The 23,971-nt window shown below is 37.8% G+C and overlaps 2 protein-coding genes across 5 annotated transcripts; both read left to right on the plus strand.

Annotated features, from left to right (window-relative positions):
• The first annotated feature begins 1,299 nt into the window (after positions 1 to 1,299).
• Positions 1,300 to 9,448, plus strand: LOC131541137 (gastrula zinc finger protein XlCGF57.1-like). Its single transcript, XM_058776702.1, has 2 exons — positions 1,300 to 1,619; positions 6,689 to 9,448. Exons 1-2 carry the CDS (start codon positions 1,520 to 1,522, stop codon positions 8,278 to 8,280), a joined length of 1,692 nt encoding a protein of 563 aa, XP_058632685.1. The 5' UTR covers positions 1,300 to 1,519; the 3' UTR covers positions 8,281 to 9,448.
• Positions 9,449 to 9,593: 145 nt separating this feature from the next.
• LOC131541142 (sterile alpha motif domain-containing protein 3-like) lies at positions 9,594 to 20,447 on the plus strand. Of its 4 annotated transcripts, XM_058776712.1 has the most exons (6): positions 9,594 to 12,241; positions 12,658 to 12,744; positions 17,196 to 18,227; positions 18,318 to 18,473; positions 19,269 to 19,361; positions 19,491 to 20,447. In XM_058776712.1, the coding sequence occupies exons 2-6, from the start codon at positions 12,712 to 12,714 to the stop codon at positions 19,710 to 19,712; spliced, it is 1,536 nt and encodes a 511-aa protein (XP_058632695.1). In that variant the 5' UTR covers positions 9,594 to 12,241; positions 12,658 to 12,711; the 3' UTR covers positions 19,713 to 20,447. The 4 variants fall into 4 exon arrangements, with proteins under 4 accessions (XP_058632695.1, XP_058632700.1, XP_058632706.1 ...); XM_058776717.1 differs by having other exon boundaries at positions 9,594 to 12,744; positions 17,180 to 18,227; XM_058776723.1 differs by having other exon boundaries at positions 9,594 to 12,744; positions 17,539 to 18,227.
• Positions 20,448 to 23,971: the final 3,524 nt, after the last annotated feature.

The following is a 23,971-nucleotide window of genomic DNA, read 5'->3' on the forward strand; positions in this document are numbered from 1 at the left end:
TTGTTGTATGGTCTTGTGTTGCTTTAAGATTAAAATAAAAAATATTGAAAAAATAGAAATGTTGGTTCTTGTGTGTATAATAGAAAAATGGAGAGTGATAATTGTCTCTAAATGAAAGCATTAACCAAAACACACGCAAAACAAGCACTAATTAATAAAAGAACGGCAATACACTGTGCTCAATGGGTTTGCACATTCAGAGCGTGCAAAATGGTTTTCTGTAGTGTATTTTGGGACATATTCCATTAGGATTTATGCTGCATTCACGTGCTATTGGAATTATCGTAAATACGAGTTTCCCAATCGGAAATTGGCCAAATAAGGCCTCTCTATAGCCATTCATGTCCAATTTCTGACTAGGAATCGTATTTACGATAATTCCGATAGCACGTGAATGCAACATTAGTGGTTGTATAAACCACCAACAGAAGGAGACCAATTAGGCTACCAGAAACCCACAGGGGACCATTACAGTTTCCATTAAAACCAATACAAGTCCCATTAACGTTCTGGGAACAAAAAATTGTTAGCTGGGTATAACCAGTAAAAATGACAAATTCTGTGATGTTTTTTTTTCAGCAGGGTAGGCCTACGCCAGGGGTGTCAACCCTAGCTCCTGGAGGGCCGCAGCCCTGCAGAGTTTTGTTCCAATCCTGCTCCACCACACAAACCATGTAGTTTTCAAATAAGCCTCAAGGACTTGATTAGCTGGATCAGGTGTGTTTAATTAGGGTTGCATCTAAACTCTGGAGGGAGCCCTCCAGAGTTTAGATGCAACCCTAATTAAACTGAGTTTGACACCCCTGGCCTATGCAGTGTCCCTAAACAAATACCTCATTGTCCAACTGCAAAGAAGCAAAGAAAAAACTCAATATTTACTAAAGATTTTCACACAGCCATCAGAACCAAGCAAATCCGGTCACAATCACAAACAGGAGTTAATTAGTGATTAGTATGTAATGTAAAAGGTTGATGTTTTGAGGTTAACATAGAAAGCTGGCGACACCTGCTGGTTAAGATGTTGCCAATGCAACGAGAACAGACCAAACGTGTAGGCTATAATGACACTGCTCTTAGAAACCAATTACAAATGTTTTCATTAACGTGTTATATGCTACCTACAAATTAATAAATACCATTAAAGTATGAAGTATCTCAATTTTTCATTATACATGTGTGTTTGTCATTAAACTGAACCTCCACTATAAAGCTGGCCGGAGATCAGCGGCTTCTAGCGGCGAACCATCGACATTTCAAAGCGTTTCGAACCAGTGACATGATGAAGACTCGTTTGCTGAAACCACGTGACTTGGTCAGTTTGATTCTTGTTCTGAACTACTGATTCAAAGCAAAAGATTCGTTATCGTTTTGAAGCTTCATGGAGATCATAACTACATAAACGCGAGGCTTGTTTTAACCATATGGTTATATAATCTCTATTAAAGAATAGACTGAATCAAACGTGACTGATTGAGCGATCTATGGAATAAACGGAATCGAACATTTCCTGGTGATAAAGATGGAACAGCACGGAAACAATCAGAGCACAGAAACACCAGGTGTACAGAGGCAAACCTGCCAGTCCTCACCTAGACAAGAGCAGAAGAATAAAACACAGTGTAAGTTGGTTATGTGTCACTTACAAAGATAAATGCTGATCGTTAAACCACGTGTGCCAAATAGTTATTGCATACATGAGATGTGGTTACTTTAGGTGTACAAATAGGGTATTTTTCAGAACAACTATATTTCAAAATTAGTTGAATAAAATTGAAGCCTTGGAAGTCAAATGCCTTAGAAAAAGCGGTATTTGGATTATATTTTCTATTGATATTGATAAATAAAGCATTAAAATATCTAATGCTCAATTTCACAAAGGTCTTTGAAAAAAAAAATTGTCCCAATATTTAATGGCTTCCTCCATGTGAAAGTATGCAAGTATGGAAAACACATTAAAGTTAGGTAAAATAGGCCAGTGAAACTAGGAGCAAAAACAAAGTTATAGTTAGAGAAACAAATTATGTGTCAAATGAACTGTATTTTTATTGAATATGGCATTACAATAATTATTTGTTGAAAAAGTAGCCTATGTGTGTAGTTCGAGCAGTTGAACTTGAAATATGCAGAATCAATCCAACATTGTTCTCTCTAAGCATTTTAACATTTTGACCAATTATGCAATAAAGGTGATGCAACATCCCTCCATTCCTGAATATGTTATCCTGTTTATTATACAACTTTGGCTACTCAACATAACAAATAAATATAGAAGGACATAAAAAATGAACTTTATTGAAATTAACTTTATAATCTTACCTGTATATTATCTTGAAACTCATGCAAGAATGTTTTTTATTATTTTATACAAAACAAGTAGCCCAACAACAAGATGATAACTGCAAAAAGAAAAATTACAGTAATATTGACACTGAAGTTCTCAATTTCACTGCAGTCAGAAACTGAGAACTGTACATTCACTCTATACAGTGGGGCAAATAAGTATTTGATACACTGCCGATTTTTCAAGTTTTCCCACTTACAAAGAATGGAGAGATCTGTAATTTTCATCGTAGGTACACCTCAACTGTGAGAGACCGAATCTAAAAAAAAGAATCCAGAAAATCACATTGTATGATTTTTAAATAATTAACTTCCATTTTATTGCATGAAATAAGTATTTGATCACCTACCAACCAGCAAGAATTCTCACTCTCACAGACCTGTTATTTTGTCTTTAAGAAGCCCTCCTATCCTCCACTCATTACCTGTATTAATTGCACCTGTTTGAACTCGTTACCTGTATAAATTCACACACTCAATCAATCAGACTCCAACCTCTCCACTATGGGCAAGACCAAAGAGCTGTCTAAGGCTTAGTTCACACTGCAGGTCTTAATGCTCAGATCTGATTTTTTGCTGAAATCTGATTTTTTTTGTGCTGTTGTTCACATTGTCATTTCGTCGACTGCCATCAGTCTCATGTGTGAACCGTATCTGGCCCTGAAGTGACCCGCATGCGCAGAAGAAGACGTGACTTCAGACGCAGCGCACTGTGTTTGCGGAAATAAAAATAGATGCTGCTCGTGTTTAGAAATTTTTAAGTTAATGTGCAGTCGGAGCCTAAATAATGAAGTGATAAGAAGAAGAATATTAAGAGGAAGGAGAGCATGGTTTCCTCCAGCGCAGAATTGTGACGTCTGTCGTATTTCAATGACGTAAAAATCGCATGAAATGCGACATGGCCGTTCAGACAGAAGTCGCATTGCAAAATATCGGATATGTATCCGATTTAGGACCACATATGAAAGTGGCCTTGGCCTGATTTGAAAAAATCGGATTTGTGCTGTTCAGACTGTCATAAGAAAAGGTTCACGCTGCAGGCTAAAGTGGCCCAAATCCGACTTTTTGCCCAAATGTGACCCATATCTGATTTTCTTATTACAGTCTGAACAGCAGAAATCTGATTTTTTTCAAATCAGGCCCAGGCCACTTTCATATGTGGTCCTAAATCGGATACATATGTTGCATTTCATGCGATGTTTTTTACGTCATTGAAATGCGACAGACGTCACAATTCTGCGCTGGAGGAAATCGTGCTCTCCTTCTTCTTAATATTCTTCTTATCACTTTGTTATTTAGGCTCCGATTGCACATTAACTTAAAAATTGCTAAACATGCGCTAACATGAGCGGCATCCATTTTTATTTCCGCAAACACAGTGCGCTGCGTCTGAAGTCACGTCTTCTTCTGCGCATGCGGGTCATTTCAGGGCAGTATATGGTTCACACATGAGACTGATGGCAGTCGCATTTAAATGACAATGTGAACAACAGCTCAAAAAATATCGGATTTCAGCAGAAAATCCAATCTGAACATTAAGACCTGCAGTGTGAACTAAGCCTAAGGACACTAGGGACAAAATTGTAGACCTGCACAAGGCTGGGATGGGCTACAGGACAATAGGCAAACAGCTTGGTGAGAAGGCAACAACTGTTGGCGCAATTATTAGAAAATGGAAGAAATTCAAGATGACTGTCAATCTCCCTCGGACTGGGGCTCCATGCAAGATCTCGTGGTCCCCCTGCTCAAGCCAGCACATGTCCAGGCCCATCTGAAGTTTTCCAAAGACCATCTGGATGATTCAGAGGAGGCATGGGAGAAGGTCATGTGGTCAGATGAGACCAAAATAGAACTTTTTGGTATAAACTCCACTCGCCGTGTTTGGAGGAAGAAGAAGGATGAGTACAATCCCAAGAACACCATCCCAACCGTGAAGCATGGGGGTGGAAACATCATGCTTTGGGGGTGCTTTTCTGCAAAGGGGACAGGACGACTGCACCGTATTGAGGGGAGGATGGATGGGGCCATGTATCGCGAGATTTTGGGGAACAACCTCCTTCCCTCAGTAAGAGCATTGAAGATGGGTCATGGCTGGGTCTTCCAGCATGACAATGACCCCAAACACACAGCCAGGGCAACTAAGGAGTGGCTCTGTAAGAAGCATTTCAAGGTCCTGGAGTGGCCTAGCCAGTCTCCAGACCTGAACCCAATAGAAAATCTATGGAGGGAGCTGAAACTCCGTGTTGCCCAGCGACTGCCCCAAAACCTGAAAGATCTGGAGAAGACCTGTGTGGAAGAGTGGGCCAAAATCCCTGCTGCAGTGTGTGCAACCTGGTCAAGAACTACAGGAAACTGCCATACCATTACCTCTGTAATTGTAAACAAAGGTTTCTGTACCAAATATTAAGTTCTATTTTTCTATTGTATCAAACACTTATTTCATGCAAAATGGAAATTAATTATTTAAAAATCATACAATGTGATTTTCTGGATTTTTTTAAATTAGATTCTGTCTCTCACAGTTGAGGTGTACCTACGATGAAAATTACAGATCTCTCCATTCTTTGTAAGTGGGAAAACTTGAAAAATCGGCAGTGTATCAAATATTTATTTGCCCCACTGTATATGCAGATGATTTTAGGGCACCAACTTATCTCAGTCCACGGTGTGATAAAAGACACATGGTAATGCCATTGGTTTCATTTTCTTGGTTAATTTCAGTCATGGGCAACAATAAATACTTTTAACATGTAGCTGCTCACTTAATTTTATACTTTAAAAGGGTCATATGATGTTGCTAAAAAAACATTATTTTGTGTATTTGGTGTAATGCAATGTGTTTATGCGGTTTAACTTCTTAACTGTCACTCACATTTTTGAACATAGACGTGAAAGTGAACTATCCAAACTTAATTTTTTATAATTCCTGAACGAAAACATTTTGTAACATGATTTTGATGTTCCGTTTTCATGGTAATGCAATGTCTGATTTTAAAATGATTTTCAAAGGATGAATTTTGAGATTTTAAGTTTTCAATTAATATATAATTTCTCATGATTTCTAAAGTGATAGAGAAAAAGGCAACAAAGAAGTCTTTTTGTGACAAAGGTCAGAACTCCTGTTATGATGTAGATTTTTCAGGTGCACTCTTGCACATTAATGACAAGTGGGCCCACCGGTGGGCCAGTGACAGTTAACAGGTTCAAAAAACACATTATTTTCCACATACTGTGCATTATTGTTGCTCATATGCCCCGCCTTTCTGAAACGCATCAATTTTTACAAAGTTCATCGTTCTGAGAAGAGAGGTGTGCTCTGATTGGCCAGCTATTCAGTGATTGGCTGAATGCCTCAAGCGTGTAGCGGAAATGTTATGCCCCTTACCATTTTGTGATGCCGTGTCCCGGCGCGACGAGGCAAATTAGTTTCATCCAGTGAGGACATAATTACTTATTATAATGACTTATACTCTCTTTTTATGCGTTGCGTTGCGTTGCATCACGCTGCGTAAACATTACCATGTCTGCATTTGTGATCGGAGAAACAACAAACAACAAGCACTACTCTGCACTGCTCAAAACTCGCGTTTGAATAGTCAGTGGCAAATTCTTTAAATATGAAAACATACTTACAGGCTGTGAGTCAGAAGCGCCAGACTGTCCTTGCAAAGTTGGAATTGCCCCACTTTATAGAAACAGCCTTTGTGCACAGCTGGCATTGTAGGCTAACTTTACTCTCCCAGGTTCAGGAAATAGTCCTCCGTAAATTGCGCCGCACACACTCTAATATTTGGGTTGAACTGTTCTAGAACAGTGTTGTAAATACAACTTAACCACTGATTTCTAGTTGTGTCCTCTTTTGGAAGCCCAAACAAAGTAGTTTTGCTTTCACAACGAAACACACAACGTCTCCAGGACATGGCACCGGCAGCAACAACAATACCACAGCAGGAATAAAAATCACATCCTCTTTCTTTGCATATACATTTGGGTGGTGTTATGCAATTCTTCCCACACAGTGACGTAGACATGTGGGGTCATGTTTGAATGAGCTATTTTAGGGGGGCGTGGACGAGTCTTAACTTTAATACAGAATATCTCTTTGGGTTTGAGACTTTAGTCTTTGCAACTTTAGGGATCTTATCTATGCACAAACAGCTTGTAACACTCCAAAGAGAAAGGAAAACTTGAAATCGCATCACATGACCCCTTTAAATTGCAGTTATTAGAGTATAAGGAAAAACATGTCAGTGCCTAAGTAATGACTTCTGTTGCATTATGCTATAAAATATCACCTTTGTTGTTTTTGAATTGATTTTTGACATTGATCTTTTAATGTTTACTTTAGATCAGAATGAACTGAAAGAAGATTTTGTCACTTGCCATGAATGTGGGATGAATTTCTTTGACCAAGCAAGTCTTGAGCAGCACATGAGAATTCACACAGAAGAGACACTGTTCATCTGCCCTCAGTGTGGAAAGACTTTCCCAGTGAAATACAGGCTTGAGGCTCATTTAAGAATTCACACTGGAGAGAAACCATTCAGTTGCTCAGAGTGTGGAAAGTGTTTCATGCAACAAGGTCAGATTAAAAGACACATGAGAAGTCACACTGGAGAGAAACCTTTCACTTGCCCTCAATGTGAAAAAAGTTTCACATCGAAACAAAGCCTTAAAGGTCACATTAGAATTCACACTGGAGAGAAACCTTTCACCTGTTCTGATTGTGGAAAGAGCTTCACAGCACTCGGACACCTTAAACGTCACATAAAAACTCACACTGGTGAGAAGCCTTTCACCTGTCCTCAGTGTGGAAAGAGTTACAAAGTCAAACAAAGCCTTGAGGATCACATAAGAGTTCACACTGGAGAGAAGCCGTTCATCTGCCCTCAGTGTGGAAAGGGTTTCACAGCAAAACAGTGTCTTAAAAGTCATATGAGCATTCACATTGGAGAGAAACCTTTCACCTGCTCCATCTGTGGGACGAGTTTCACACAACATCAAAGTCTTAAACATCATATGTACACTCACACTGGAGAGAAGCCTTACATTTGCCCTCAATGTGGAAAGAGTTACACAATAAAACAACATCTTAACATTCACATGAGAATTCACTCGGGAGAGAGACCCTTTTCCTGCACTCAGTGTAGAAAGAATTTTACAATAAAAGTTAACCTTGAGAGTCACATGAGAGTTCACACTGGAGTGAAACCTTTTTCCTGTTCTCAGTGTGGAAAGAGATTCACAGTGAAACAAAGCCTTGAGAGTCACATGACCATTCACACTGGAAATAAGCCTTTCACCTGCTCCGAGTGTGGAAAGGGTTTCACAGGTAAACATAAGCTTAGTTATCACATGAGAAATCACACAGGAGAGAGGCCTTTTATCTGCTCTAAGTGTGGAAAAAGTTTCACAATGAAACAAAACCTTGAGATTCACATGAGAATTCACACTGGAGAGAAACCTTTTTCCTGCTCTGAGTGTGGAAAGAGTTTTACAATAAAACATAACCTTGACAGTCACATGAGGATTCACACTGGAGTGAAGCCTTTCACCTGCTCTCAATGTGGAAAGAGTTACAAAGTGCAACAAAGCCTTGAGAATCACATGAGAGTCCACACAGGAGAGAACCCTTACACCTGCTCCGAGTGTGGAAAGAGTTTCACAGTCAAACAAAGCCTTGAGATTCACATGAGAATTCACACTGGAGTGAAACCTTTCACCTGCTCCGAGTGTGGAAAGAGTTTCACAATCAAGCAAAGCTTTATGAGTCACATGAGAATTCACACTGGAGAGAAACCATTCACCTGCCCTCAGTGTGCGAAGAGCTTTGCGCAACGTGGACATCTTAATCGTCACATCAGAATTCACACTGGAGAGAAGCTTATTGATAGAGTGGGGGAAATCTCTGTCACCTATGTACAGCATCCATCTAAATGAAGTGATGGCAGTCATAGCATCCCAGCTCATCCGCCAGCTATCAGAGGAGAGTGATGTAGTCAGTTTGTTTGATTAGGAGACCAGGACTGATATGAAAACAAGAGGATGCCAAGTTTACACCCCCACTCTTAACAAGCAAATGTTTCTCTTGTTCATTTTTACCAAAAATGCATGGCAGGATTTGATTTTGTGATGATGTGCATGGATAATATACACTGCATTATTCCGTAAAAAATAATAATTGTGAATTTAGACTTCCTGTTGACTTTTACAAAACCTCTATCATAAAACTGTTGTTAAACACTAAGGCTACGTTCACACCGTCAGTTTTTGGGATTGACAACCGAATTTTCTTTACAGGTGTAAGTTACTCGAAATGTCTCGTTCACACAGCAGCTTACAGCTGTGTTTAGAATACTGTCTGTATGAACGTGCAATGGGAGTCAAGCCTGTATTCCTTACCAGTAACCATAGCGACCACTGACCAAAGTAAAATCAAAGATGGCGACATCCATAAAACTGAAAGTCTTATCACTTTCTGACATGAAAAGAGTCCAATCGAGCTGCAAGTTCATCAGTCAAATCTTCATTAACCGACAGCAGTTTTTAAATTTGTGTGGAGAGCGGAGCAATTGAATCGCGCAGAACACAAAACTGATGGGATCCAAAACTTTAAGATGACACGCAGCTCATTTCTCCGTCACTGTAAGTTACCGAAAACACGTAACACGGTAGACACACGTTTGTGAAGCAGAGTGGCTCTCTCTCGCACTGTATAACATGGCAGACTAGTTGTCCTGTCTTGTTCCATTCACAGAGCGTGTGTTTTCTGAGAATGCGGTTGGGAATCCTGAAAATTTACAGGTGTGAGTTTGGTTACAGAATGCGGTTGTCACACCCGTAAATAACTAAACTGTGGCTACATTCACACAGTCAGTTTTTGGGATTGACAACCGCATTTTCTTTAGACACTGTTAGACATTTCAAATGGTTTTTACAGTAACATTGTTGCCAGTAAGTTACTGTAATTAAGATTTACAGTAGCAAACTGTATTTGATTTACAGTTGCGAACTGTACTGTTTTATAGTAAATTACTGTTTAAAAAATATAATTCATCAGTATACTACTGTAATTCATTAATTTTAATATAAATTTCATTAGGTTTTATCATTTTTATATAGAATTTGTTTTATTTTTAATCTACCTAGGTACAACAGGCATTAAATTAAAACAGACACAATAATTACAAAATATCAAATTCTTTATTTAAAACATTGCATGTATAACACTTAAAAATACAGTCTTCCAATGCTGGAACAGTGCATCTTCACCATTTCTCCTGTCTTAGGCTGTTTTGCAGTGCATTATTTTGTATTGTCTGGATTTATCCTCACAAAGAATCTTTAGGCAACATAAACATAATGGGGAAAAAAGACAAACAGCCACAGAATACATAGCCATCTGCAAAACCCAGGTACTGCTACAAAACGTGGCCATCACCTTTGCTCACCGTCCACTTTGTTAGTGACAGAAATGTCTTCTCTGAAAAACAAAAAGTAGAAATGTCACATTTTAAAAAAGCAAACCCCATATAGAATACACAAACCTCTCAAAACCATAGTTCTCTTACCATGAATTATGAGTCTCAGGGTGGCTGGCCTGCTCATGTCTTTTCTTGATGCTTCATTGCAGTTGCCTTTAAAACACAAATATGAAAAATATGAGTAAATCTTAAATTCCTTTTAAAACTATAACAAACTAATTCTAAAACTAGAAAGGCAGCTAGCCATAAAACTTGTTTAACCTAGCTAACATATGATTTTATTTTAGGCTACTGGCTGTTACGACCCTTTTAAGGTTATCCAGGGGAAAAAGGAGTAACATCGAGATTGTGGCAAACATAAAATGGAGGCAGCAAGACACAATGCAAGCACTGCCAGCGAAAGTGATTTATTATGCAAATTGAAAAAAAATCCATATAACTACAAAGTATTTTTGCAAAAATATAAATCACTAAAGACACACCAATATGTACAAATATTTACAACTAAGAAAAAGAAAACTAAACAAATCCACCCAAGAGAAAGGGGACGCTAGTGATGCCAAAAAATAAAGAAACACAACAAAAAACACTTCTAGCTTATTTTAAACCTCTAACCTAACTAAAGAAAATAAACAAAGAAATCAAATCTTCAGCGCCAAGAGCCGTATACTTCCCTACTCTCAACTAATACAAATTAAACCTACAAGGGGTGGCGTTCCCCTCTTACCTAGGGTGTCTAAACATCGAGTTACCTAAGTGTTGCAACGGAAGTCGCATGACATCTTCCCTAATCCCTATCCACCTTCCTCTTGAGTAAAGAGTAAACTTCATAGAGCGTAAGCTCATCAAAGCTCAAAGAGCAATGCCATCCGAGTAACAAAATAACAAAATAACCAAACGAAATGGCAAATCAAAAAGTGGTAAGGATCAAGAATGTCAGAACAAAACAAAAAGGATTTTTACATAAACTAATAACAAATAAGGCAAGTCAAAACGAGTAAAACTCAGGCACTCCCACAAGGACATTTATGGACGTAACACTGGCCAATAACTACTAACACCTGAACAAAATTTCACATTAGTTAATGTTAATAAAGATAAGCATTGCTCATTAAACATAATTTTAATTCGGTAACTTAATTCAATAAGCTGTCAAAAATCATTTGAAACGACAGCGCAGTTTACCATAGTAAAGTTTGTTACCGCCATGTTGACGGGTAAATGTTACTATGGGTTAAACTGGTGTGCAAAAATCTGACACAAACACACAGACAAACATACTTATATTTTTACCTTGCTTGCTGGTCTTATTCTCTCTTAAGGTGCATCGACACCCAGCGCAGATGTTCTCCGGAGCTCTTCCACTCTCGCGGGTTCATCCCCGGGAACAACCCAACCCCCGACAAAAGACAATATAGAACCCATTATATATAACGTTACTATCTACAGTGGATGTGGACAGTAAAGTGATGCCTCGGTATATTTCTGACGTACAGATGTACTCCAAGTGCTTGCGCTGTTTCTGACATGAAGGACAAACGGATTTTCCAATCATTATAAGCGATGTAACACATCCAGTGTAGTCAGTCCCAAGCTGTTGCTGCGTTGTAGACACGGTGTTGGGCAAATCTTATCAATTGAAATGTAAGAAATGAGGAAAATAAAACAACCTCAATAGAATGGCGCCAAAGACAGCAAATACAGTAGTATACAGCAATTTTTAAATATACAGTAAGTCCCTGTATATGGGGACTGACATCACAGAAAATTCCCATGATGCAAAGGGTATCACAGTTATTTACTGTAAAGGGAATTTGCAGTATTATACTGGGTGATATACAGTAAATAACTGTAGAAATTACAGAAATGTCTAACAGTGCAGGTGAGTCTCGAACTGTCTCCTTCACACAGCAGCTTACAGTTGTGTTTAGAATAACTAGAACTTTAAGCAGCCTCCACTGCTGGAACGGCAACGGCATTCCAACATCATATTGCGAGTTCGCGACTTAAGCTGCTACTTCGTGGCGTTCTATTGTAACCGGAGAACAGCTGTTTTGCCGTAGTCGTTAATTACATTGTTCTCTTCACATATCTTTAGTCTCAGTGCTACTTGAGGTGCTGTTACTAACAGCAGACATCTTTGTACACTCAAAAAAATGGTTTTGTGCCACTGTTCGTTTTACTAAAATATTTTGTGTTAAGACAACGCACATATATATCGTTATACACCAAAACACTATTGTATTGTGCTTAAATAAGTTAAACTGTTTAATTTCCCATTATACTTAATTATGAATCGTTAAAGTAACGTAAAGGGCTTAATTACGCCATTCAAAAACCGGATGTGACGATTTCTAACATATGATGAAGACAGCGCGAAGAAGGAGCATGGCGGCAACGATAGGAGTACCAGCAAGGTAGGACATCTAAAGTTTCTTTGTGTTAAGCCCAAGTCTTTAATTTCTGTTAGTGTTAGTGAATTTCTGTTCCGAATTTCGGTTAGTATAGTCGAGTATTGTGTGTAATTAGTTTATTGCGCCATTAATGGATGATTTCATGCGATTGGAAAATGTGAGTTGCATGTGGTCTGTAGTGAACACTTATTATATACGTGTGCTTGTGGAACAAAGGATGGGACAGTATATTACAATTCAGAATGTTTTTCTGGCGAATTAATGAGATAAGCAGTTTAATGACAAAACTTCCATGTGCACTTATACTCTACTCGAGTCTCATTAAGCTCGGAAGCAAGTTCAAATGCCACGGTCGACTGTTGCAGAAATTTTAACGTATCTGCTATTCGTTTTTTTTGTTTCTTCTTTTTTTATTACAGCATGCATTTTATCACGGTTTCCTTCGTCACGGCCTAATTTGGGTGAAATAACGAATGTCGACGGTGAAAACGACGTTTTGGATAAAGGTAAGTGAACTCATAATTGATTTAAACAAATTTAATCAATTTGAAGTTTTGGTTATGAACATGTCCATGCAGTGACGTTCTCAAACCGATCGCTACTTCGAGTTGTTCAAATTATAGATATGCTCCAGACATGTAATCATGCCCGCCCTTTTAGAACAGTAAACATGACTCTGTTCATCGCTCAATAAATCATTGAATTTTCATAGATAATGCTATAATACAGCATTGTGCCGCCTATGATTGTAATTAACATCGTGCTATTAATGTTAGATGAGTCATGGTCAACAGAACTAACCCCTTGGTGGAACATGTAACTATAAATGTGATTTAAAGGTACACTGTGTAGCTTTTGGCTCTTTAAAAACCAAACTGCATGCATTTTGTGGATTTATTTTTTCGTTAACAAGCACATTGGTTTATTCCGGTCCCAGTTGCATTTTTTTTCCCCCTTTAAGCTAACTTATTTGCTCTATAATATGACAGCTGTCATGCACAAGACAAAACTAACAGATGGGCTAATTGAAATTTGTTTATCACTGTACACAAAGCAGCGCTGTGATTACCTTACACAGAGTAAGAGAAAAAGAAAAGGCTATTAAAACTTTTCTAAAGCAGGTCAGTTCCCTTCAGAGATGCATTCATATAAACCCCCAATTCAATGTTTCAATTTTTGCAAACAGTGAGCTTGCTGCCTTGTACAGTATTTTCTCTGCTGCAGCATCTGTGTTGTCCTCTTTCCATCCATCTTCAGCATGATCTGCCTTTGGCCTGTGTGAACGTCGTTTTTAAAGACTTTGTAATGTTTCTACACAAATTACATTTTGGGAAATTAGTGTAATACATTTTATGCAAGTCAAGAATAGAAACTGGCCAAAATAAAACACAAAAAAAATTCATTTATGGCCAGTTGGCCGGTGCATCTCTACCACTAGGTCTAAAATGTACACTTATAAAGGGCTTTCCATAATGTATCAGGGTAAGACGAAAACATGTTTTGGGATAAGGATTGATGTATTGATTCATTTATTTAAACTGATCTTGAACAAAAAAATTACAGTGTACCTTTAAATGGTGTTAAAGGGTTACTCCACCCCAAAATGAAAATTGTCATTAATCACTTATCCCCATGTCGTTCCAAACCCGTAAAAGCTTTGTTTGTCTTCGGAACACAATTTAAGATATTTTAGATGAAAGCCAGGAGGCTTGTGACTGTCCCATTGACTGCCAAGTAATTAACACTGTCAAGGTCCAGAAAAGTATGAAAAGCATCGTCAGGATAGTCCATCTGCCATCAGTGGTTTAATCTGAATTTTATGATGCGAAGAGAATACTTTTTGTACGCAAAGAAAATATATATATATTTTTTTTCTCAACAATTCATCTACTCACCGTATAGTCCCATTTTGGATATCCACTGAACGCAAACTGTGTAAGCTCTTCTGTATCAGCCGCAACACAAGCATACATATACTACATGTATTTTTGCATGTGTTCTCTAGACAAACGAAGCTTTTTTACGGGTTTGAAACAACATGGGGTTAAGTGATTAATGAGAATTTTCATTTTGGGGTGGAGTAAACATTTAACTTGTTTTGCATCTATAGTTACATTTCCAATCTCCCTTGGCGTAATGTTTTATTTAAAAAAAAAATTATTCTCTTTCAGAAATGTGGAAATGTAAAATTTGTGGAATTGCAGTTTCTGCAAGATCTAAACTACTAAAACATCACAGACTGGCATTATGGTCGTAGTCGGCGATATTCTTGCACATACTCAGACTGTCCATGTTCATTTAAGACATGGAATGCTCTACTGATTCATTTAAGTAGAAATCATGCTGCACACTCAGGAGCAAATGACAAACGAAGGTCTACCTTCAGTTGTCATTTGTGTGCATGCAGTAATCTTGCATCAGAAAGAGATTACTTTGTTCACATAAATAGTCATTTAAAGAGAAGTGAAACGGTTCATTGCATGTTTTCTGGCTGCAATTTCCATTCAAATGTATATGGAACTTTTAAGTCACACAAAAACAGAAAACACAACCCACATTCACTAAATGACTTTAAGCCTGGTGTAGTTAGTTACCATGTCTGAACCATTAGGAGAGTCTGAAGATGATGTTCAAGATTTTGGCAGTAGTGAGACCAGTGGTGCTTGTTTGGATGATGACTGCAATGAAATGGCAAACGACTTGCCTAGTGTTGTTGTTCAGAATTTAGCAGCAATGCTATTAAAACTTGAACATCTTGTACACGTTCCTTCTTTAGCCATTGATGATTTTCTGGAAGAGATGCATTACCTATTAAAGTCTGTGTCAGTGCCTCTCTCAGTTGCCGGAGTACAGCAGGTGTTTGAGAAACACAATCTTCATGTTGATGAATCTGTCATAAAGGAAATAGCCGCTACCATCGCATCTAACCCATTACACTCAGCCATAGGCAGAGGTGGTTCTTTATGCACTGCCTATAAGCGCAAGCAGTTTTATAAGGACAACTTTAGTGTTGTGGAACCTATTGAGTACTGCCTTGATGAACAACAGACTAACACCTTTCAGTATGTTCCAATTTTGAAGTCTTTGCAGCTGCTCTTTGCTAAGCAGGACGTTGTTGACAGAGTTGTTGAAAACCATAGAGCAAGAACTAGTCCAGCAAGTTGCAGCAGCCATGATTACAGGTCATTTCAGGATGGTTCCCACTTCAAAGAAAACATTTTGTTGTCTGGGAAGGACTTAACAATTTCATTAACTTTATATGCAGATGATTTCGAAGTGTGTAACCCACTTGGGACGTCCCGGAAAAAACATAAGCTCTTTGCTGTGTACTGGATTTTGAGCAATTTACCCCCAGGCTCCCATTCGTCTCTCTCCTCGATCTATTTGACACTCCTGTGCAAAAGTGAGGATTTGAAACACTATGGACTTGAGAAAGTTCTTGAGCCTCTTCTGCGTGACCTTTCAATTCTTGAAAAAGATGGCATATTCGTTCATCTTCTTGGAACCTTTATTAAAGGTACTGTTTATTGTGTGGTGGCAGACAACCTGGCAGCTCATGGTATGGCGGGCTTTGTTGAAAGCTTTTCAGGAGAGTTCTTTTGCCGGTTTTGTTTAGGGAAAAGTTCTGATGTGCAGGCAAAAGAAGTTCAGTCTGGTGCATTCAACCTCAGAAACAAAGATCTTCATAAAGATCATGTGAAAACTGCACAGGAAAAAGGCACAAGCTATTGTGGAGTGAAAAGAGATTGTGTTTTTACTAGGCACCTCTCTCATTTCAACGTGTTGTCTGCTTATCCCCCGGATGTGCTGCATGACATTTTTGAGGGTGTAGTGCCTGTAGAACTCGCACAGTGCTTGGCTTTGCTGATATCTAAGAAACACTTTACACTGGAAAGCCTCAATAAATCTATTCTTCAATTTCCCTACAAGTGGGAAGACCAGAAGAACAAGCCTCATGCAATTCCATTCACATTTTCACGTCGTAACACAATTGGGGGAAACGCCCATGAAAATTGGAGTATGATCAGATTTCTCCCATTTCTGATTGGACATGTGGTACCTGAAGGTGAGCCCGCATGGCAGGTGCTAATGGACCTGAAGGATATTGTTGAGTTGGTGGTTTCCCCAGTCCACACAGATGAATGCATTTCCTACCACAGACAGAGATACAAAGACCTTTTCCCTGATGTCAAACTTCTTCCAAAGCATCATTTTTTGGAACATTACCCTGAGATGGTAAAATCGTTTGGTCCTCTTGTCCATTTATGGACTATGCGTTTCGAAGCAAAGCACAGCTTTTTTAAGCAGGTTGCACGACATACAAAATACGCTCACTCGCTGTGAAACATCAGCTAATGATTTCCTACCACTTGAAAAGTAGTCATGAAAAAGGTACACTGGAAGTTTCGACTGCCTCAACAGTTCCTCTTGATGTTTTGCAGACAGAGGTAGCTCAGATGATCAAAGACAAATACCCAAATGTATCTGAGGTCCATGTTGCTAAGAGTGTCTCTAACAAGGGTATGAACTTCAGAAATGGTATGATCCTGGCACATGATACTACAAGTGGCCTCCCTGACTTTGGAGAAATTGTTCAGATTTGTATAGTTCAAGAGACATTGTGCTTCATACTGAGGCGATTGTGTGGTTGGTACAGGGAACACTTCAGGGCTTTTGAGCTTAGTGTATCACCAACAAGAGAGATGTTCTTTGTAGAACATGGTGACTTAGCTGACAGCTATCCTTTGGCCGACTACATGGTTGGTCGTTTGCGTTTGGTGACCCTGAAAAGACAAGTAAACACATAAAAGGTGACATGCTGTACCTTTAAAAAAAAAAAAAAGACCATGTTTCTGTTTTCTTCAAACCATTACTGTTGTTTTATTTCTTTAATTTGTAATTTATCCATCATCATCATCATACTGATTCCCCCTTAATAAGAATTATTCTTGGACAGAACAACTCCCAGAGGGTGATCTTTCAGGATGGCATGCCTACTTCTGTTGCTGATCTATCAAAGGAAATTGCAAAGCAGTGCAATCTACAAGGAAGTTTTAGATTGCAATTCATGGACCCAGACTTTGAAGACGACTTCATGAATCTCATGTCCACATCAGAAATCCAAGACAAAAGTACCCTGAAAGTGGTATCATTGACAACATCAAGTGACCGTGATGGCTCACCCATACCACATGTGGACACATCTCAAAATGAAAGTGCATGCTCCTCAGCATGCTCCTCACCAGCTCTGTCACTCTTGTCCTGTGACACCCTTGTATTTTCTCCTCCATCTACTTCAGGATACTCTGAATCTTCTGCAAGTTTGGCTCCTGTATCGTCATCTAGTATAAAGTCATCTGCATGGCCAGCTGAATTCACTGTGCCCCGTTTCACATATGATGCTGAGCTCAAACTGGAACAAGGAAATGCAGCCTTTAAAACACAGGGCGCTTTCCTCAGTCCTGACCCAAAGCTGAAAATCTCCATTTTAGATGGACTTGCAGAAGAAATTGTGAAATACAAACTTTACCCTTCAGATGCAGAATATGGTCAGGTGGCTGAAGCACTCATTAAAAAGCACCCTTGCTTAAAAGAGAGAGGTTCTGTAACTGGATACAGTGGATGGAAAGCCAGTTTAAAATATAAACTTGGCAATTATAGAACAAAATTGAGGAATATCGGCTACACAGAAGTCACAGTTAATTCAATCAAGCATAAGCCAGATGGAATATCCAGTCCTGCATATCGTGTAAAAAAACCACGCAAGGCTGAAGTGAACTACTGCCCTTCCCATCCACAAGGGGAAACGGATGAAACTCTTGAGGCAGTCAGACAAACCCTTCTGACTGAAGTAAAAAAGAAGAACAATGAGAAGAATGTAAGAATGCTGATGGACAAGAGTTTTTCCATCAGGAGGCATGAGGTGATCAAGGAACCACTTATCGCAGACTTCAAAACCAGGTGGCCTGCTCTTTTCAGGAAAGAAGAGGTAAGTGAAGTTTTTAAGTGAAACATTTGTCTTTGCTGTCTTTGTGTTAACTTATATTGGTGTTCTGGTAACAAATTACTGTGTTTGTAGGTTTGTGCAGAATTTGAGAGAATTACAACAGCCCCATTGGTGTCAAGATTATTTGCCAACATGGATGCATACATTGCAAAGCTTATGAAGATTTTTGCAAGCAGAGGAGGAGTAGTTGGGCAAAGAATTAAAACTCTCTTGGTGCCTACTACACAGGTATGAACAACTGCACAAACAAAACCTTGAAATAAAATTAGGGCTGGGGCAATACACTGTGTGCAGAATTATTAGGCAAGTTGATATTCTGGTCATATTTTTTTGCCAAGAACATTTTACCAATTCCAAACCACGTTAATCTTAATAACTACTATTGATTTTGTATTTAATCATTTCTAAGTTATATATAATTGTCCATGAAGGCTGAAAGTCAAAAACTCCTTATTTCAGGTGTGCTGAATTATTAGGCAGGTTTTCTTTTACAGATAAAATGAGCCAAAAAAAGAGACTCTCAACTTACCAGCGTCTGAGTTTTGGGGTTATGGTCATAAACATGCACCAAAAAGACGAAAATGTAATAGGATTATATTTATTAACATTTGAAGTACAATAAATGCAAAATATGTTGTATTACTATAAACTGGCAGATGTTGCAAATGCATTAGCTTGGAAAAATATTTTGACAGAAGGCAGGCTTGTCCAAACCTCTTCTTGGAGGGCCAGCGTTCTGCAGAGTTTAGCTCTAACTTACCCAACACACCTGCCTGGAAGTTGTAGTAAGTCTTATTTGAAAATTCCTAAAAACCTTGATTAGCTGGTTCAGGTGTATTTAATTGGGTTGTAGGTAAACTTGGCAGGACAGTGGCCCTCCAGGAGCAGGCTCTTTCCCTTAAGAAAATGATTAAGCATATGATGGATAAACGACTGGAATGACTGACAATTTTTAAATGTGTGCCTGTGATTTTTGTAAAAAATCTAACGGCTATATTTTGTTAATGTTATTTGCATTTTTAGACTGATGACATTGAAGTGAAGAGAGAATGCATAATCAAATCCCTATGTGTCTACCTGAATGAAGACCCTAGCAGTCTTATTCTGGAGTTTATGGTCAGTATTTTATAGATTTATTTTTTGTTAACAAACATTTTTCCTGTATTTTCAAGGATATTAAATGCTGTGGCACAGTTAATATGCAGGACTTTAAGAGTTCTCCATCTTTTTAAATTACCTCTGTAGGATACAGACGGTGCCAGCACTCAGGAGGCGATCCAGAAAGCTGTCATGGGAATCTATGTCATAAGATACGAAGGTGCCGACGTTGAAGATAGCCCAGCAGATGTTGGAGTGGTGTTGGAAGGTGAAAAAGTTCTCCAGGACCTTTGCAGTGTACCATATGCAACAGCCATGTTGCTGGGACTGATATATGGACTAAACTTAAGCTACCCTCCTGAACTTTAGGTACACTTTCGAGGTACTACAGAAGTTATTTCTGGAGCTTGATGGCAACAAGTTATCCAATAAAGTGCAAACATTGAAGACAAAGCTCTTCTCTGTGTTCGAGTAAGGACTCTTCTTGGAAGGTTTTATCGGTTACCTTTTAAATGCCAAGTTTTAGAATGGTTTGCCATTTTTGCTGTTTTGTAATGTGGGTTACACTTGTTCAACTGTATTTATCCATGTTCAAAATTGTTGCAAGGTGACTATTTCCCGTAGGTGCTTAGGGCATCTGTAATTTTCAGTAAAAGATCTATCCATTAGACTCTACAGCAGTGATATCATTGATTCAAGATGTCATTTGATAATTGTTAACTATCCGTTCTTTTGTCTAAATTGAAAATATTTTTGTTCAGATTTAGAGGAAGTTGTGCAAGCTGCCCATTTCTTGGAGGCTGCTTGGCATAGTAGAAGTTACTTTTTCTGTAAAAGTTGTTTAATACATTACAGAATTGATTTCTGACCAGAACCTCAATTATAATCTGCCAACGGTCATCTGTCAATTTGTTTTTTTTTCTTCAATTAAGAGTAAGAATTTCTTTATTTTTGTTGACTTTTCTAAAATAATGCATTGAAACTGAAAAACAATGTTAATGCATTTGCACAAGTCTAAAGATTCATGAATGTAAGATTGAGCAGCCTGTTTAAAACTGTTTATTATGCTTGTTTAACAAATACAATTTGATCATTTGATACATATCTTGCCTTTTGTATGAGTCATTCCATAAGTCACACACACAAAAAATGCTTTGTTAAAGGGAGGAACTTTAAATAGAAACAATTGAGTTAAAATAACAAGAACTAATTGGATGGAACCACTGTCCATAATTTAATTGGTTTATTTGAAACCAAGCTCCTTGTGTTGGCTCAGTGAAACATATTTGGCTAGTTTTTAGTAAACCAAAACATGTTGACTGAACTTAATTGGTTTAAGTTAAAGGAAAGTTATTACATTTATTTGGTTGGACATTATTATTTCACATTGATTTCCCTCATTCAATTGTGTTGTCTCAACACAGTAATTTTAAATAGATTAAAAAAAATCCATTAATGTAAATAAAGAACAATTTGGTTGTGTGGAACCACTGTCCATAATTGAATTAAGTAAGTTTAAAGAATCATTTTTTTGAGTGTACAAACAAAAAAAAATCGTGAAAATTAGCTTAAATTTAAAACATAATCAACACAGATTAAATGAAAGACTAATGGTAGAATCTTATACTGATGGAATTAAATGGTATATACCATAAAACGCAACATTTAACTACATAAGCTGTCACATTGTAACGACTACAGCAAAGCAGCTGTTCTCCGCTAGTAGACGGTTACAGTAGAACGCCACGAAGTAGCAGCTGAAGTCGCGAACGCGCAATATGACGTTGGAATGCCGTTGCCGTTCCAGCAGTGGAGGCTGCTTAAAGTCCCTTGTCTGTATGAACGTGCAACGGGAGTCAAGCCTGTATTCCTTACCAGTAACCATAGCGACAGTAAAATCAAAGATGGCAAAGGAGCGACTCTCTCACACTGTATGACGTGGCAGACAACTAGTTGTCCAGTCCTGTTCCGTTCACACAGCGCGTGTGTTCCGAGAATGCGGTTGTGAGTCCTGAAAATGTACAGGTGTGAGTTCGGTTACAGAATGCGGTTGTCAGGCCCGTAAATAACCGAACTGTGTGTGAATGTAACCGTATTAAGGACTACAGGACTGATAACCGTATTCTGTTGTGAACGTGGCCTAAATGTCTTTACCTTGCAGTCTCAGGGCTGAAACATGACACAATCTGAATATTTATACTTTTTTTTTTTTTTTTTTTTTATTAATTACTTAAATGCAGCCTACATTAATGTACAGAATAATTTATACTAAACAAATTTAGGAATTGTATTTATTTACAAAATATGTACCAATTTAAACTAAACTGGTTCTATACCAACAGCCTCATGCGCACGTTAACCAACAAGGAATACCATGAGGGAGGGTTTTAAAAAAGTATAAAACATTAAATCTAAGTTGAAATTTAACGGTAGTTTGGGAAGATGATGAATAAAAATGCATAATGTTTAAATTTATCCCCCAGAGTCTTTCCGTCTGGAAATGACCGTTGGTTTGATTCTTTTAAATGGTTCGCCACTAGAGGACGATAAATGAACAAACCACTGTCTAATATAGCTTTAAGTGATCGGGGTTCAGTTTTATAATGTTGGTTCGTGTGTGTATAATAGAAAAATGGAGAGTGGTAATTGTCTCTAAATGAAAGCATTAACCAAACCGTCCCAAAACGCATACAACACTTAATGATGAATGGTATGTGTTTTGTATATTGCATTTTTAATCGATTACACTGACCTTTGCAAACTGATTTGTAAGTGTCTCATTAAATAGGCTACACGGTTGGTCTGTGTTGCACGGTATTTTTTCCAGCAGGTGTCGCAAGTGTAATAGGTTTCGAGCGGTTCAAAAGAGAATCGTTTTGCAAAGCAATTGGTTCAATTTATCTTTAGTGTCTAAAAGCTCCGTTTAGCTCCACACTAATTTAATGAATAGTAGCTGTCTTTATCCAATCTTCGTGTGAGCAGATACAATCTACAAAGTATAACGCGAGGGGATATTATGGTCACAGTGCCTTTAAATCAGGCTTATGCATGATCCTGGGCATAATCATGTGGTTACCTACACGTTTATACAACAAAGCATAACAAAGTATCTTTACATTTTCAATTTTTATGCGTTTTCCACACCTCATTTTACTATGTGTAAGGATGAGTGTCTCTTATAAACAATGCAATAACATATTATATTATTAATATTATATCTGTATAATCATTTATTTGCTTTAGCTGTAGCACATATGCATATGAAGATGAAAACGCACATCTTATTGTTCTTTTTTTTTTTTTTTAACTCCTGTTGAGATGAAATGAGATCCTGATGAAGATGAAAGCATTAAGTAAAGCTTAAGAAACTCATCTTATCTTGAAGGACACTTGTTTAGTGAGAAAGAGTGGAGCCGAAGCACAAAGACTATATTGTTTTGGAGTATGTGTGTGGGCCGAGGTTATATCCTCTGTTTCTTTGTTATACAAACACAGACATAGGCTACACTATTGTGTGTCAATCCAAGTGAGGGCATCCAATTCACATCTACTGTGATTATATATGAGAACAATAGTCTAACTCTAACACTATAACATAAAACTCTTGGCAGTATTAGATATGAATTGTGGCATCATTTTGCTGTATTTATGGGCCTTAAATCATGTTGGGGCTGTGCCCAGAATGTGGTTTAATTTTTATGCTTTTCTTCTTAGGCCATTTTTAGAAATTTAATTCCCATTAGGATAATAAAACGTACACACAAACACAGTGTTAATTGTCAGTGTAAAGCATTAGCAAAATGTTCCTCAGCTCATGCTCATTTACTCACTGTGTGATTCAACACTGTTGTCAAAAATGACAATCACTTGCTGTGCAAAAGATAACAGCAAGAGCTCTAATGTGCCAACCAACACACAGGGCTGTTAAATGTTTAAATTTCTTGTCACAAATATGTGCTTGATCATTAACTTCTGTAAATGCGGCATCTTAAGTAAACTAGATTTTTACAGTTTCTGTGAGTGATAACAGCACAACTTTCCTCATCAGGCTGTACAGTTTCAGGTCCTTCACGTCCATGCCGGGGAAAGACATTTAATTGGTGTTAGATGTTTGTGTAGATTCCTAATACCAAGTATGTGCAATCCCAGCTAACAAAAATATATTCTAAGAACATTTTACTAACGTTCCCATCAGTTATGAAAACATTATTTCTGAATATTCTGTGAACGTTCAAAACATCCATTTTTACAAGTTTTATGGTTATGCAAATGTTACAGGAACATTCTATTTCATAATTTAGCAATGGGAATGTTACTTTTGAATGTTCTCTGAACTTTCAGAAACTAGTAACATTTATAAAAAAGAAAAAGAAAAGTTAAATGAATGTCAAACTAAAACATTTTTAAAAACGAATCATGTATAAATGTTTTTTTTGTGCTAATGTCTTAAAATTACGACATAAAAATGTATTTTATGAAATACTAATACTAAGTCATATACTAAGACATAAAAAGTCAAACTTATGCATACTAATTTGTAAGAATTTATAGCTGCAACTGACATAAAAAGTCAATTATGACATAGAAAACCTTTCATGTTATAATGACTTCTTAGTATGTCATAATTT

Source organism: Onychostoma macrolepis, chromosome 01 (genome assembly GCF_012432095.1).
Source record: "Onychostoma macrolepis isolate SWU-2019 chromosome 01, ASM1243209v1, whole genome shotgun sequence".
In the NCBI taxonomy this organism is placed as follows: domain Eukaryota; kingdom Metazoa; phylum Chordata; class Actinopteri; order Cypriniformes; family Cyprinidae; genus Onychostoma; species Onychostoma macrolepis.

Coding starts and splice junctions, on each gene's coding strand:
- LOC131541137 (XM_058776702.1), top strand. CDS start 1,520: ATGGAACAGCACGGAAACAATCAGAGCACAGAAACACCAGGTGTACAG. Junction 1,620..6,688: donor GCAGAAGAATAAAACACAGT/GTAAGTTGGTTA, acceptor TGTTTACTTTAG/ATCAGAATGAACTGAAAGAA.
- LOC131541142 (XM_058776712.1), top strand. CDS start 12,712: ATGTCGACGGTGAAAACGACGTTTTGGATAAAG. Junction 12,745..17,195: donor AAACGACGTTTTGGATAAAG/GTAAGTGAACTC, acceptor ATTCTTGGACAG/AACAACTCCCAGAGGGTGAT. Junction 18,228..18,317: donor CTCTTTTCAGGAAAGAAGAG/GTAAGTGAAGTT, acceptor CTGTGTTTGTAG/GTTTGTGCAGAATTTGAGAG.